This window comes from Cygnus atratus, chromosome 7 (genome assembly GCF_013377495.2).
Source record: "Cygnus atratus isolate AKBS03 ecotype Queensland, Australia chromosome 7, CAtr_DNAZoo_HiC_assembly, whole genome shotgun sequence".
In the NCBI taxonomy this organism is placed as follows: Eukaryota; Metazoa; Chordata; class Aves; order Anseriformes; family Anatidae; genus Cygnus; species Cygnus atratus.
The window spans coordinates 2,578,576-2,594,109 of NC_066368.1; the positions used below are offsets into that span (position 1 = coordinate 2,578,576).

The window sequence follows — 15,534 nt, forward strand, 5'->3', positions numbered from 1 at the left end:
CATGTTTAGTTTAAACATATATACCACAGTTCACTTTTTTAGTATGAAATGTAAATCACCTGCGTAAAGTTTCAAGAACTGGGAGACAGCATTATCGATAAATAATTGTAAGTGGGAAAAAAAAAAGAAATAAAACTTCAATAATTAATTTACTGTTATTTAGAATAAAGATTTCTCTAGCATCTTATAGTAATATACTGTATATGAACATTATACTTTGCTTTAGAAGATATTTATATTTCAGAAATAATTTTGTACAGCAAATGCAACTTTTAGAGCAAACACAAAGGCATATTTACAATAAAAGTCAATCAAAATGACATGGAATAAATTAATATAATATACAACTATTTATACAGACAAATTAAAAAATAAGGCAGGAATTTTCATTTGAAATTAGCATAGTCGGAAAATATGTCGATGAAATCTTGTACCACTCTGTAGCAGAATTCATACTGTTCCTGAAAAACAGTAAGAAGGTATCAAAATGTGCTTTGGTCACATCATGTGATTACATTGGAAAAAAATCATTCTTATGCAAACCCTAGTGGTAAACGCAACGTGTTCCAATTTGGAGCACTGAGAGTTCACAGCAGGTACCAGTTCGACCCAATCGCCCATTGACTGAAAGTTTCTGATGGCTGCCCAAAAGTTCTGTGCTCTTGGCTTCAAGTCTGCTCACGCCTCGCTGCTGGCTGGTTCCTGACCCTGTCACCGCGAGGAGCTTTGAAACCAAAGGCAGGTGACCAGAGGACCTCGACATGGTCCTCAGCACGAGCCGAGCCATGGTTTCAACGTGGGTTCTGACCCGTGGCAGTTCTGACTTGAAAGGCTTCGCTCTCATCTCACATGCAACCAACTTCTAATAACAGGCGGATGGTAACACCCTGACCCTCAAAGAGCCACCAACCCGTCAGCAGGGTGTTCTCTTCAAAGCTGCCCGTTCTCCCTTCATGTGCAGAAGGAGCTGAGCATTAGTCTATCCTGGTTCTTTTTTTTCTTGAATAAAAGCAATGGTACCTCTCTTTTGTCAAATACAGGCTGATTCTTGCCTGTCGGTTAAAATGATTTCGTTAAGCTTTCTAGGGGATAGTTCTTCAAATGAACATCAATCCTTAAACCTGTCTCCTCATTTAAATTAAGCTGCTGACTGCACCTGGCTGTTCCCCATCTCACGCTAAAGCAGGTAACTCTTCCTGCACCTTCCCCAGGGAGCCCGGCTGCTTAACTTCAGGCTTTGAGCTCCACAGCTGAAACTATGCGACAATGCAACTTCAGATGTACAGAACTTGCAAAAACCTCTAAGTTCTTTTTTTTTTTTTTTCTGAAGTGGAGTTTCACTTGTAAATGCTGTCTGTGTATACTCATCCACTGGCTACGTTAGCCTGCTGGCTAGTCCTCTGCATCCTAAAGGTGGGGCACAGCCCGAGCTCGTGGGCATGCTGATAGCCTTCGACACGATTTGCTGTATTACCAGATCTCTAACGCCTGATAATGAACGGAATTGGCATCTGAATTCACTCACGCTGGAAAGCAGAGTTTAGCAGAAGCCTTTCCACAGGCTCAGCTGGGAATATCAATTCAATAACAGCAATTACACCCTTAACTGACATTATTAAATCACAGAGCCAGAACCCCAAAAGAAAGATTTCATCCCTGTCTCAGCGTGACCGCAGATAATCCAATTCCACTTCTTCAGCCTCTTTCCCCTATCCATAGTATGGAGAAAACATCTACCTGAGAAAGGAGCTTCGAGAGAACTGTTTCTAAAGAAGTTTCTCATTGCCTAATGGAAGCTGCTATCAAAATACCAAATATCGGCGTTATGTGTTTTCCAAAAACACACCTCCATAAAACTTTTTAACGTTTATTCTGCAAGGGAAAGTGTCAGGACCAAGCTTCACATATTCTTTGTAGCTGACTTTCAACAAGTCAGCATTCCTCCCTTTCAGTGATGAACTGCAAGCCTGTTCAAGTCTAGACACTTTCAGGAAAAGAAAGAAAAACTGATATATATGGCTTAAAAGGCATTTAGTTCATAAGTTTTGTCATCTGTAACTCTCAAAAGATTTTGGTTTATTTAACTGTCACCAGTTCCTAAAAAACCACTGAATGTTTAGCCAAGTTTTCTTTTTAGAAATGCCATAAAAAAGTCTGTAAAAATACAGATTTCTGATAATACCTTGTACATACACAGCCATCATACATAATTTATTTCAACCTGCAAAAAAATCCTTGGTTCTCTTCCCACAAGAATATTTACAAACACACATCCTTTGACAAGGATCCGGGTAGTTAAATATCATACCAGTGTTTGCACCATATGTGGCCTCTGCAGTCTTAAGCTCTTCACAGCTTGAAATACATCGAGGAGCCCTTCAGCCTTCACTCGTTCCAGGATATTGCTGAGTGCTATGAACGTACCTGTTCTGCCAGCACCAGCGCTGCAACAGAAACGCACCTGGTTGGCATACAGCAGGATAAAAACGCTAACAATAATATTGATAGAGAATAGCCAAGCACTAATATCAGCCTATTCTGCCACTACAGCCACGTTAGAAGGGAGCCAGCAGCAATCGAAATTAATCCTGAGGCAGGCAGGAGCTGCTCCAGCCCCGTTGCCGACAGCTTCTGCCCTCAAACGGGAGATCGTGAGCAGCAGCAGCGCGTGGATGCCCTCAGCACAAGCCTGGCACTTGAATTACGAGCCAGCAAAGCTGCTTCTTCACCTATCCATTCGTCTTCGGCAAAGAAAGCTTCCTGTCCCCTCATGCTCTGCTTTCAGGTTTAATCTTCATGTGGCAGAACACAATCTTTAGACTTTGGACGAAACTTGGTTACAACACAGAGAAGCGCTGGGCAATCAAACTCACACGACGGGATTTTTGTTATTGTTATTCCAAAGCAATTTGAGGGAAGGTGTCCTACCCCATTAAAAGATGTTCGCAGCTCTTATGATCCAAGCCATTTCCTTTCAAACAGATATCTTAATATAAGGAGAAACTAAAGGAAGGCTGCATACAAGGCTATACAACATACTAGAAACTGAAAATGGCTGTTCCGCCTCCGACCTATTATAAGCAACCTGACAGAGCCCAAAGTTACTACAGTTCCTTTCGTTTCGGCGTGCTTCCCTCGGTATATTTTGTCCCTTTATCTCTGTCAGATCACAATTCCACGCAAGCAAAATATATTTGAGTAACTGTTATCTGATTTATTATGCCTAATATCAGAGCCAAAAAAAATCTGCTTTCTTGATCGCACAAATCATGGACTATTTGTCACCAAAAAACAGGGGCTGTGCACTGGAAGGCCAGCAGCTTTGATAGGAAATAACTAAAACCAGGATGGAATTGGGGATTTGGCAGTCAGTGGTAAGATGAAGCAGAAGGTTCACTGGATTGCTGAACGAGGATAAGCACAAAATAATTTATTAAATTTAAAATTTTCATGTTTTTTAATCATTTATAGCAGGTGAAGTGTAATCACACATCATTGCTTCTACCTTAATTCCATCAAATGGAAAAAAAATCTGATAAGCATCGTCTTATGAAAAGATTAAGTGCAAATGCATGTATCCTCAGCTGGATACATTAAAAGTCCAACTGGAGGGAAAATGAAGAGGTACAACGTATGAGATGCACTATTCCCTTCAGACAATTACTTTTATCGGATTAAAGAAAAATGCAAAATCTAAGAGGGTTCAGGTTTATTTGTCGTTAGCTAATCTGTAGTAACCTCATGTGCTTTCTAGAGTAACCCATGAGTGATGCACTTTGGAATAGGTCTACATCTACAAAAAGGCGAGGAAATAAAGATATAAAGTAAAGCTGCACACAGACATCATCAAATGCTGCTTATTCACTTATTCACACATTGTTCTCCACTCCATTGCTTGTTCTGCTCGTGCTAGGTGCTCTCTCCTTCTTTCTTCCCAAAACATCTTTTTAATAAATCCTTAAAGCCCATATAAGCTTTTTGGCCTGTTTTGTTTGTTGAGCTGTTTTGGTTCGTTTTTTTCTTTGCTTGTTTTTTTTTGTTTTGTTTTTTGTTTTGTTAATTGGCTGAAAAATTTTGGTATGGAGAACTAAACTGTATTTGAAATGCAGGAGAAACGCATGTGTTGTCTCACAGGAACACGGCACTACTCCTTTCATACTCACTTCCCTCTCTGTACTTCCTTTAACACTTTTTTAAAGGGAAGATAACTTTTCAATTTGACTCTCAGACTTCAATTCTTGAGACAAAGTTCAAAAGCAAAGGATGCTCCAAAAGGCAAAGACCGGCCAAAAGAGTGAAGTAAGGGATCTTTAGGCAGTCTTGCCTGGTTTATTATGGTGTAGAGAGGAGGAGACAGCAAAGAGAGGAAAAGCGCAGGTAGCTATGAGCTAACCAGAAGGCAGCAGGAGACCCTCACGGGAAGGGAAGGGAGTTAGGATTTAGCACAGACCGGCTTTGAATTCTGTTGGCAACTCAGTTAGCAAAGCCCTTCTGAAACTCGTTAGTGCTAGGTCTTTATTCCACGTAAGAATTATCGCTTTTAGCTGCTCCTGAAACCATTCAGAAATAGCTGGAAAAAATGAACAGAGGGTTTCACAAGTTGACGTGAACGCTCTGAAAAATCAGTCTTTTACTTTTACTTATTCATACACTTACATTAATTTATATTTGAAGACGCAGGTATGACTGCACGGAGCAGTTAAAGTGCACTGTACATACAGGCTGTCAAAATAGGGGCAGGACAAAATGTGCGATATTAAAAATCCTAGGATACACCGTGTGGTTGCTTTTATTTTCTTGTTTAATCAGTTTTATAATCATCGCAGTCATTTTTAAAAAAATCTAGGAAAAATTCATGTCAAACGATTAAGCTGATGCTTCAGAGAAGCTGCAGCTCTAAAAACTCAAAAAAGTAGAAGCAATATACCCCTCAGCTAGTTCTTATCTATCTGATTTGTGTATATCAAAGACATCAGTTGTTTTAACCTCTTATTTTATTGGTTAGAACTAGTTGATACTTTACCCACTTCAATTACCATTCAGAATTTTACCTCCCTAGCGTTTATAACGAAGCGGCTGTTAGAATTGGTCAAATTGAAACATCAAACACAAAATATCATCGTCATCACCGAGTTCTGCCCCCATGGGGTGGGGGAACCCACAGTCCCCTAGGGAAAATACATGAAAACAGCAAAGAGAAAACACTTCAGAAGTAAGGAGGAGGAGGAAGTTTTGGCAGTTACTACACATTACTGTACGATCCTATCCCAAAACGCCAACAAATCCAAGAGCTCCCGGGATCATTTTGCTTCAGCAGCTGATGAAAATACTTGTGACACTTCAGATAGCTAAAATACAAACCGTACTTCTCAGTGAGACCCATTAAAACTGAAATCAGAGCAAAATAAAAGTCGGTGCACACCGCAGAGAGCAGCTCTAACACAGCCTTTCCTAATTCTAACTCAATAGCAAGCACATGTGCTCTTCTAGCAAAACGCTTCCAAACGGTCAGTGAGCATACTTCCCTGCGGATAACGCTACAAGACAATCTGAGTGTCACATAAGTCACTGCTGTAATTTCTGCAGCATGAAGAACAACCTGTTGGGTGTTCTCTGCAATGCAGGGAAGCCCCCGAAGCAGCGCCAGCGAGCGGTGTCGGCTGGCGGACAGAGTGCTGGGGAGCACGGCTCCTGCAGAGAGGATCCCTGTCGCGCTACAGGTGCCCAGCATTGCTCAACAGTGGGATCACAGAAAGGGGAAGAAAATATTACAGTTAATAATAATAAATGTTGTTAGATATAAAAATAGCAGGATCTTGACCTCTGTGCATTGCTTGAAGGAGACCACGCTCCAGCAACAGCAGCTGAACTCATACGACATGTTGAAGAAGAGAAGATCTAATGCTCCAGCATCTAACGTGTATTCAGTTACCAATTCGGAGGGCAGTGAGAGACAAAATGTGTCATGGTCGGGCTCCAATCACAGGAGACACTCTACTGCACAAGGTCTCAGACGAACGCAGCAGAGATGAAGCCCCTGCAAAACCCAGTCTGGGTAAGAGCAGCACTGAATCTGCCAGCACCTCTCCCACAGCAAACAGGCCCACGGAGCCCACAGCAGCGAAAAAGTTCACGTCAAAGGGTGACCTCCTGAGGTTAATAACTTCTTATTTAAAAGACAAAACAAACCAGGCACCTCTCTTCTGCTGACTCTGCCCCTGTCAACTGTCAGTTTGACTTCGTATTGACCAGAAAAAAGGAAAAGGCTTTATTCACTTATAAAAAATCAAGTATTTTAAAAGGAGAGTGTTATTTCTGAATTAGGAGGAGGCAGAGTAATAGTTTTACTACTGCTTTTAAAGTCAGCAGATGTAGTACAAAAATGGAAAAGAACAATTTAAAAGACTGATAAAGAGAAAAAAATACTCTAAAAATAGCATTCGAAAACACAGAGGAAAAGTCCAAAAAATACAGCTTATTAAAAGAACTATGGAAAACGAAAAAATGACAGAACACTGGTTTCTCTGTCCTTCCTGCTTTCAGAAACAGAGGTACATTCTGTGTTCAGATTAGATTAAGGATATATTTTGTTCTGCCAATAATTTGGTTACTTTGATCCTGATAGAACATTTGAGCACCGTATTGCTGGGGTGTTTTACAAATCACTACAAAAAAAAAAAAAACCTATTGTTTTACATTTATGTAATCTCAATTTTTACATTTCTCTACCTTTTGCTCATATTTCTTAATTTTTATTTTTTAAAGGATGCAGCCTATTCACTTATAAAGAACTGCTGTAACCACAACCAGTCTGGAGAAAAAGTTAATCAGCTAACTGTGGGAAGGAGAGGGGAGCCTTACCTGCAGTGCACGGTGATCGGGTGATTCCCTGTCTGCTGCTGCTGCTTTTGGACAGCTGCGATCAGGTCAATCATCCCTTTTCCTTCAGCAGGGATTCCAATTTCTGGCCAGCCATGGAAGTGGAACTGCCGAACCAGCCTGCTTTGCTTCTCGTGGTTACCCTACGTGCGTGCAAAAACCAGATTCACCCAGCTGTTAATTCCAGATGGAAACGCACTTCTTACATTCAACAGCTGTAGCATAATTTTTTTCACCATTACAGTAAAGTGGGCTAATTTCAACCTGGTCCATAATACGTTGCTCATGCATACCTGATAGCTCTGTTCCTACATTCCCCATGCACTGTGCTAAAAAAAATCAGCTAATGAAATCCACTCATCTTTGCACAATGTGTTACCTGTTACCTTGAAACTTAAAAATTATTTGTCTTGTCTTTATGCTTGCTGACTAAAAGTTCAAATAGGTATTAATGTCATACTAATTCTGCAAGGCACTCTGAATATTACATCGTTATTTCATAGCTAATTAAACAGGATTGTTAGGAATGGACTTTACCAGTGGTATTAAAATACTGATTTGATAGATAAGGAAGAAAACCAGAAAACAATCAGAGGAAAAAAAAAAGACAGTGCTTTAAAATGTGGGCTTCTTTTAGTGATCTGAATGGCAGTAGGTGAATTATCTGATTGTGTGTTTCTTAGCATGCTCCTAGAAATGGCTTCTGAAGTGAACTAGTTAGCAACTCGTTCCGGCAATGGACATGCAGGTTTGCAGGACTCTCAGGCCCAATACAGAAGGTACTCATATTTCTTAGATGTGCTGCAGCAAACGCTTCTAACAATGCATTAAAAATTGCTGTTTGGAAGTCTCTAAAATTGTGTTACTCTGGTTTTAAATACTTTCCAATATGACATAAGTCAACACAGGGACGAGGACTCTGTTGTGAGCACAGTGTGTACTTGTGCCTTATCCACCGCTCTCCTTCAGAAGGAAATGCAGAGCACTTTAAAGTCCTTTTGCTTTGCATGGGCCAACTATTTAAGTGTATAAATTACACGTAACACAATAGGTAGTTAAATTAATGGTATTCTAAATGGCAAGTAAATTTTTCTTTCAAACACAGCAATGCAAATCAGTTCCTAAAGAAACGATTCAGTGAGTGAAGAGATGCATGCCCAAAAGTTCAAAAAATAGTCATCTGTAGAGCATGCCTGTAGCAGAGCAGCATTAAGGAACAGCTGGTAGGCAGAGAATTTGTATTTGTGCTGTAAAATGCTTCCCAGGAATTTAAAAAACTGAATCAAATTTTCTGTACCAGATATATGGTAAATGGTAGAAAATGCAAGACCAGCAGCAACAGCAAAACATTACCAAAAAAAACCCCACTTTGAACAAGGACGTGTTTTACCGACCAGGATTTTCATGGGGCTTTAAGCAAAATGTTCCCTATAAGTTTACTCTTGACTGCTAAAATGTCTGCAGTTATCTTCAGATAGAAATTCCAGGATTTAAGTTATGTAATTATATTTGTAAATGCCTTCAAATGCAAAAAAAACTTATGCAATTTAAAAAACATACCTGATTATATGTAACTATGAAGTCTCTTACACTTATGGCATCTAAAAGACTGTCATTCTTTATTTCTACATTTATGTCTCCGTGAGTTACTGAGCCCTCTGATGGCCAGTACTGGAAGCATTTTTCCTGCAAAATTGAGAGAGAATTGTAAACATTCCATTATATTACTTTTTTTCCCAGTTATCTGCATTATCATGAATCTCTGATATAAAATGTGACATACAGCATAACATGTTCTAGACAGTTTGCAATGAAAAGGCTAATAACCAACAGCATAGGAATAAAATATTTCTACAACGTAAAACATAAAGATGAAAAGGGCTCAGAAGTCATAGCTGATAAATCCTGCGTTATAAATAAATTAGAAGAAAATTAAGTAACTCCTCCAGGCAATGCAATGTAATGTTGTAAAAAAGCCTCCCAAAAACACCAGAAAACATTTCAGAGCACTAAAACACAAGTTGAACCCGGAGTCTGTAACACTGCAGGGATGCAGGGATACAGGTCTTGTAATTCATGACAGAGGATGCACGAGGAGAGGTTCAGAAGCTTATAGTGGCAAAACGGGGAGGGAATTCTTCAAGAAAACGTTGTCAGCTGTTCTCATATCCCAAACAACTCTTCCTCAGGTGTTCTCACCAGGAATCCCAATAATAGTAGTGCTTTTAATGTGAACTGGGCCCTTTTAAAAAACATAATTTCCAGTAGCTTGGGCATTCTTTCTGACAATTTGAGCAAAACCAGCAAACACTGGCCTACAGCTAACAGTGAAGCAAGAGGTCGTTTCAGAAAAGGCAAAAAGTCTTGTATTGCTAAAATTTGTATAAGGGTTTATACAAATAGTATAAATAGCGTAAGTATTATAAATAGTATATAATAGTGTTTATGTAACACAAAGGCTCATCTTTATTGCACTTTTAAAATGCAGCTGTGCAACGCATACCTGTTCCCTCTCTTGAACTTCTGTGAGCATAACGATGGTGTGGCACTTCCACTCCCACACCATCCGCCAGAAATCCTCCACGGTATGGGGCAGCGGTCCTTGAGTGGCAATGAAGTAATCCTTCTGGCGATAGCCCTGCAGAGAAAGAGATACCTGTGCGTAATGACTCGCGAGGATGAGAGTGACCGAAGCTGGTATTCAGAGAGCGCAGCACCCAGCTTCTCTCCGAGCCTCGCTTCAGCTGGTGTCCCATACGAGACGGTCACCCAGATCCCTTCCATGCTCTGGTGACACAAAGCCCACCCAACTGTCACTCGTTCCCCCAGATTGGAAATGCCAATGTGCAGTCACGAGGTGTAAAAGCTTGCGTTCTCGATACCCTTTTCTTGTACGTGCGTCATGGCGGTAACGCGTAAGTGGCCCCGCTGTCATCAGGGGCTTTACCCTGGTCTTATTTTAAAGATGACAATCGGTTCCTGCAGTTCCCTGTCCAGGTTAGTTCACCTCGTCTCCTTTCAGAAAGGAAGATTCACAATCCTGAGTCGTATTTTATGATTTTTACAGTCACGGCTGAAGGAATGGAGTTCTGCAGTGACAGCTGAAGGTTTCCACAAGGAGATTGTGAACACCTGCAGCCACTGCCCTCACTACAGCATTAACATTATAGTTTTTGAGCTACAGTTTTATTTACATACTGATGTGATCTTCATAGCTGTAGTATCCACGGTCCTCAGTCACTAATAGGGTTTTACTGCTTTAGGATATAATTAATTCTCATATTTAAATAAAAATAAAAGTGGAAGGCGTTGGTCAGGTTCCGTGAGGAAGCCAGGAACAAAGCTGGCAATTATTGCAGGTCTCCCCAGGTAAATCCTGACTCCAAACACTCTGAAAGCCTTTCCCCATGCTAAATATGTACTCCATCCCCACCCCCCCTCTAAGTTAGAAAACCACGTAGTCAGGATACCTGTTAACCTGGATGCAGAGAATAGAACCTGTTTCACTGCCTGGTTTTTTAGGACTTAATACAAACCTTAGTTTATACATCTCACATCAGCAATGTTTAAATTACACAACTATTTAAACTGAAATTGAAAACGCCAGATAAGAAACGTATTTGGAAACTCTTATAAGCCAAACCCAAACAAAAAAGCTACTGTTCTTCATAAGCCAAATTGGCCATGCCTCTTTAAGAAGACTTACAAGCAACAGCAAAATATTTGATTTGTAGTCTAAATATATCAAAAATATTTGTACTTACATCTATGAAGGAAGCATTGATGTAGTCTGTATACTCCTGCCCTCTTTTCATTGACAGAATCACTCTATTAAAATCATCTGGAAAAACAAACAAACACATGTCTATTCTTTCTTTTGTATGTTGACTGCTCCACTCTTACATTTGTGAGAGAACAACAACAAACGTTTTAGCTGGAAGCCAGAAAGAGTGTCTCAAAGATCTTATCCAGGATTTACTGAGCGAGTGGAGGAGAGCACTAGCTTTTCTGTGGTTTATTTTTACATTCACACAGGATATGGCAAGCAAGGTCTGAAACTTATTTTCATGAGCAGACATTAGAGTGCTGCTCCAGACTGGGCAAGGAAACATACAGAAAGTACGCTGGTTTAGTGGGTGAAACTGCTGAATTATTTCATTCAATCCTGAAAAATATCTGCTCATTATATATTTTACATTGATAAAGTTAAAATAAATCAATATATTGTGTGCAGACACTCCATAAGGACACTACACTTTACAGGGACAGGATACTCTGTCTGTATCGTTGCCCAAACATTGAGCAGCCATGTCTGCAAAGAGGACGACAAAACCAAAGGGAAGCTAACTAAACCCTCAGAAATGTGGTCTACCTAAAAATGAAACAAAAACAAAAACTACCACTCTGGACAGTGCAACAGTTTTCAAAGCATTTGAATTTTACAGGTAGTACATAAAAAGTTACAACTTTTCCTTCTTTAAGGCCTATGCAGTAATTATTTGCAGAGTTACAGTTTCCAGGTCTGGGCTTTCCCATCTTCTGGACCCAGCCAACACAGCCATGTTCTGATAGGAGGTGTGCTGGTGTCAACACGCAGGTATAATGTTTACTTACGACAACCTTAGGATAGCCATGTACTTATAGCACTTGTTTCTATAGATAAAGTCGATCATCTTACATGGGATAATCTGGATGACTCTAGCTTTTTTCATATTTGCTGGAAGGTTGCCAGTTCTCATGTTTTCTTTCATTATTCGGACGTTCGTTAATTTCTGTAATAAAACACACAGACGACGATGAGGACTAATTGAAACAGAAGTGGTTCTCTTCTCACCATGTTCCTTATAGCCTGTACCCAGAGGATTCGTTATCAGGTACAGAGCAGTGCTACAGTCAAAGCCAGGCTGACTTTTCAGAAAAGCCACTCTGTTGCCCTGTCTGTACAGTATAATTAAGCGTGACGGTTATATAATTTTTTTCATACTAAAAAATATTTTTGAGAATCTGAACATGTTTCCAAAGCATACCAGTAAAGTTTAAGTGCAATAAAATGACAGCAGGTTTTCATTTATTTTTTTTAATGACACTTTTGGACTATTTGAGCGTGGCTTCCAGAAGCACAGTGTGCCCACGCCCTTTGAAAAGTTTCTTCAATTTGAGATTCAGAAATTGAGTTTCACGAATTTAGCCACTTTTGAAAGCCTGTCTGCATACCTTTTTATCAAATGAATTTCATTTTTGTCTTCCCAGCCTTTAAGCAAGCAGAGAAAGGCTGACGAGCACACCGAACACCATTCCACTCCTGCCCCTCCAGACACTGCCCAGGAGCTTTGCAAGCCCAGCGCTGAAATAGCGGCCGTTTCATTTCCACATTCTTCTCAAGTGCTAAAATACTTCTCTTTCATAAACTTCACTTCCCTTATCATCCAAGCACAAACAGATTTCATATGCATTCATACTCATATCCTTGTTATTCGCAACATAACGATCCTTTTCAGATTACCAAAACTCTGAGACACACCACTGGGCATAACAAGGTTGCATGAATTTAGGGACGGCTGTGCACCACCTACTGTAACCAGGCTCTATATATTTTTGGCTTTTGCTAGCAGAGGGACCAGAGGATAGTGGTATCCTCTGTTATTTATTCAGTACAGGATGACAGCATTCCCAGAAGACAAACATTGCCCTAGCCTCAAAATTTTTTTGTAGTAGAGATTACACATGAGATTGTGCCCACTAACATCAACAGGCTGCTTCTGCTGGGCTGGGACCTGCCCATTAATGACTGTAGTTACACAGCTGCATTTCAGCAGCTATTTAATACAAACTCAGTTTACATTTATTTTAATTTAATTTTCAAGCTGCAAGCAATTTTTCAGGTACTTCTCTGTATTTGCCAGACACTGAGCAGCAGCACATCCTAATGCCAGCAAAAGCTCTAGTACCAGCAGCAAACCAATAAAAAGAAACCCCCGTATCTCAGAAATCACTGTTCAGTTACTCTGTAATGCTGTGCTTAACAGACTTTATGTCAGAGAGTCTGGTAGTGGTTACAACAGAGTTCTGCTCTTCTTCTGTGCAGATTAGTTCAGTGCTTCTAGGCCATCTAAATAAATGCTTTTCAGAATACACAGCCGAACTAAACGTTGCTTTCTGTACTTTGTGCAGCCTTGCTAGCACAGTGGACAGCAAAAAAAAAAAAAAAAAACAAAAAAACAACTTAGGAGTTCTGGAAAAAGTGGAATACTCAATGTGTTCACTTGCTTCCTTCCCTCAAAGAGCGTAAATCTTTTGAATGTTGAACTTGTTGCTGTACTTTTTACTTCATTTTCTTTTCCCACTTCCCAATTTCTGATTAAATTAATCCTCTAAAGGAAAAAGAGAAATTCAGTTAACACTGAATTCATTTGATTAAATGACTGATTCATTTAATGCCTTCGACCCATATATAGAATAAGTCTTTTAGCATAGTAAATGTCACAGAAAAGTTCTATTTCCTCAGCGCAGTTGAAGTCTATTTTAAACAGGGATCAAGAAAGACACTGTCACTGGTTTCTCCAGTCAGGGCTTCTCCACAAAACAAGAATGCCTTATCTCTCCATTTTTTTATATATATTTTTCCCTCCTGGTAGTTGTGGATATTCAGCACAAAACCTGAAAACTCTCCATAATTCACTCTGCTGTCACAGTGGTGACTGAGTTAACGTTTCTGTTGACGTGCCAATTCGGTCAATGTAACCCAGCTCCATTTTCCAGCAGTATCTGATCTGGCATCCAGTACAAGACCGAAAGAATAATTCCATTTTTCTTCTACAAGCAAACCAAATGCATACAGGAAAATATCCATCAAATGATGAAGGTTTGAATGAGCATTTTCCGAACAGGATGTTAAGGCAAGGCCTCCTTCACTGATCCCACAGGATCCATTCCCAATTGATACACTATAAAATGGGTGGTCAAGTCTTGACAGTCCCCTTCTTTCACGGTTGCCCTTCTCCTGCTTCTGAAGTATCTTTTTGTCCTGAGTGTTTCAACATTTGAAAATCTTAGAGCATAGGCCATTCATACTTACTTTAAATTCTTCTTCCAGCCCTATTTTGACAAGGTTTGGCGCTGCACTGTGTGATGTCTGTAGATGTTTTTCTAAGGATGACACATCTAGCTCCGTGTCGCCGTAGAGGTAGTATTCAAGTAAGGCTTGATAAATGAAGGAGTACTGCATCTGGAACAAACAACGGGCATAGAAGCATACTGCGCGGCAAGGAAGCCAAACCACACCACGTCTGGCACTTTCATTCATCTCATTTGGCCTACAACTCATTGACCAACGTATACCTTAGGCTAAAACAGAGTTCCTGTTACATCACTCCTTAAAGTCAGCTCAGTTGTGGAAGGGGAAACCCTGGACATGATACCACAAGATAACGTGCATTAAGATCTCCATGCCAAAGACTGAACATGCCTCTATCTCCTTCCCCAGCATTACCCTTCTTCTGGGCTTTGCTCATGTCCCAGTTACCCAGGTGTGCAACAGAACAGGGAATATCACAGTGGAGATACAGATGCACATTAATCGACTTGAAGAAAACTTGAAACTTGAAAAATTGCAGTTTCAACCGACTACTACTTACGTCAGTCTGAACCATCTGCGGACGCTGGTTACGGATTCTTGAAACAAACTCAAAAACATCAACTTTCTGTTCAGCATGCATCATGTCTATTATGGCATCTATAACGATAAACGTGCCTGTTCGGCCCACACCAGCGCTTAAAAAAGAGGGAAAAAAAATAATTAATTGAACTACAAAGTTTGCAAGAATTGCTACAGCAAGGACAGAGGTAGAACTTGTGCTGTTTCTACTGAAATACTGTGAAATACTGTGAAATACTAAAAAGTTACGTCTTGTAACAGCTTAGAAATGGCAAGATCAAAATTATATTACTCTTAGACCTCTGGAAACAAACAAACAACCCCCCCCCACACACACACACACAAACAAACAAAACCTGTGCTTGACCAGTTAAAATAATTATCTAAAATTAAATTTTAAATATTTTTCTTCGTTTTTCTCTTTTCTGCATGACTGCTGTTACAAGTTCTACACTTCCAAACACAGCTATCCCCAAATATATATATTTTTAAATATCCTTCAACAGCCACGAGAGGGAGCAAGATTACTATAAATTATATCGCTCCCAATTTTCAGCTCTTCCTTTCAGAGGAAAAGGGCATGGCATCCTGTGCTAGGCATTAATAGCTCTCCCTTAACCTCCTGTTAGCTTACTTCATACAGCAACTGCTGTAACGCCCCGAAACACCTTCTGAACCACGACAAACATTTCTCCCCTCATCCCCACGTGCCCAAAAGACGCAGGATTAACTTTCAGCAAGGAAACAGCAGGTTTTAAATCATCCCAAAAGAAAACAATTACCGCATGCGGCCATTCAGCGCAGCCAGGCCTCCCTTCCCTCTCGCTTCCTTTCATTTACGTTTGACCTCTCCCACAGCAGCCGACTCCACCTCGAGCCCTACTTTCTTGACTCACACTTGACGGAGATTTTCCTCCTCCTGATGTGTCCTGGAGGCCACCTCTGGCCGTGATGTGCCCTCAGCTCGCACTGGCCCTCTGCCACCCACCCGCTGGGCTCAC

The 15,534-nt window shown here is 40.3% G+C and overlaps 1 protein-coding gene across 1 annotated transcript in view; it reads right to left on the reverse strand.

Annotated features, from left to right (window-relative positions):
- Positions 1-219: 219 nt before the first annotated feature.
- Positions 220-15,534, reverse strand: part of PTPRE (protein tyrosine phosphatase receptor type E) — a 36,405-nt gene continuing 21,090 nt past the window's right edge. Inside the window, exons 11-19 of the mRNA XM_050712019.1 lie at positions 14,514-14,649; positions 13,955-14,104; positions 11,558-11,651; positions 10,644-10,720; positions 9,383-9,517; positions 8,440-8,565; positions 6,862-7,022; positions 2,309-2,444; positions 220-461 (exon numbers count right to left, since the gene is read on the reverse strand). Of these exons, the coding sequence (XP_050567976.1) occupies positions 387-461; positions 2,309-2,444; positions 6,862-7,022; positions 8,440-8,565; positions 9,383-9,517; positions 10,644-10,720; positions 11,558-11,651; positions 13,955-14,104; positions 14,514-14,649 (1,090 nt within the window). The 3' untranslated portion in view covers positions 220-386. The remainder of the gene's footprint in view (positions 462-2,308; positions 2,445-6,861; positions 7,023-8,439; positions 8,566-9,382; positions 9,518-10,643; positions 10,721-11,557; positions 11,652-13,954; positions 14,105-14,513; positions 14,650-15,534) is intronic.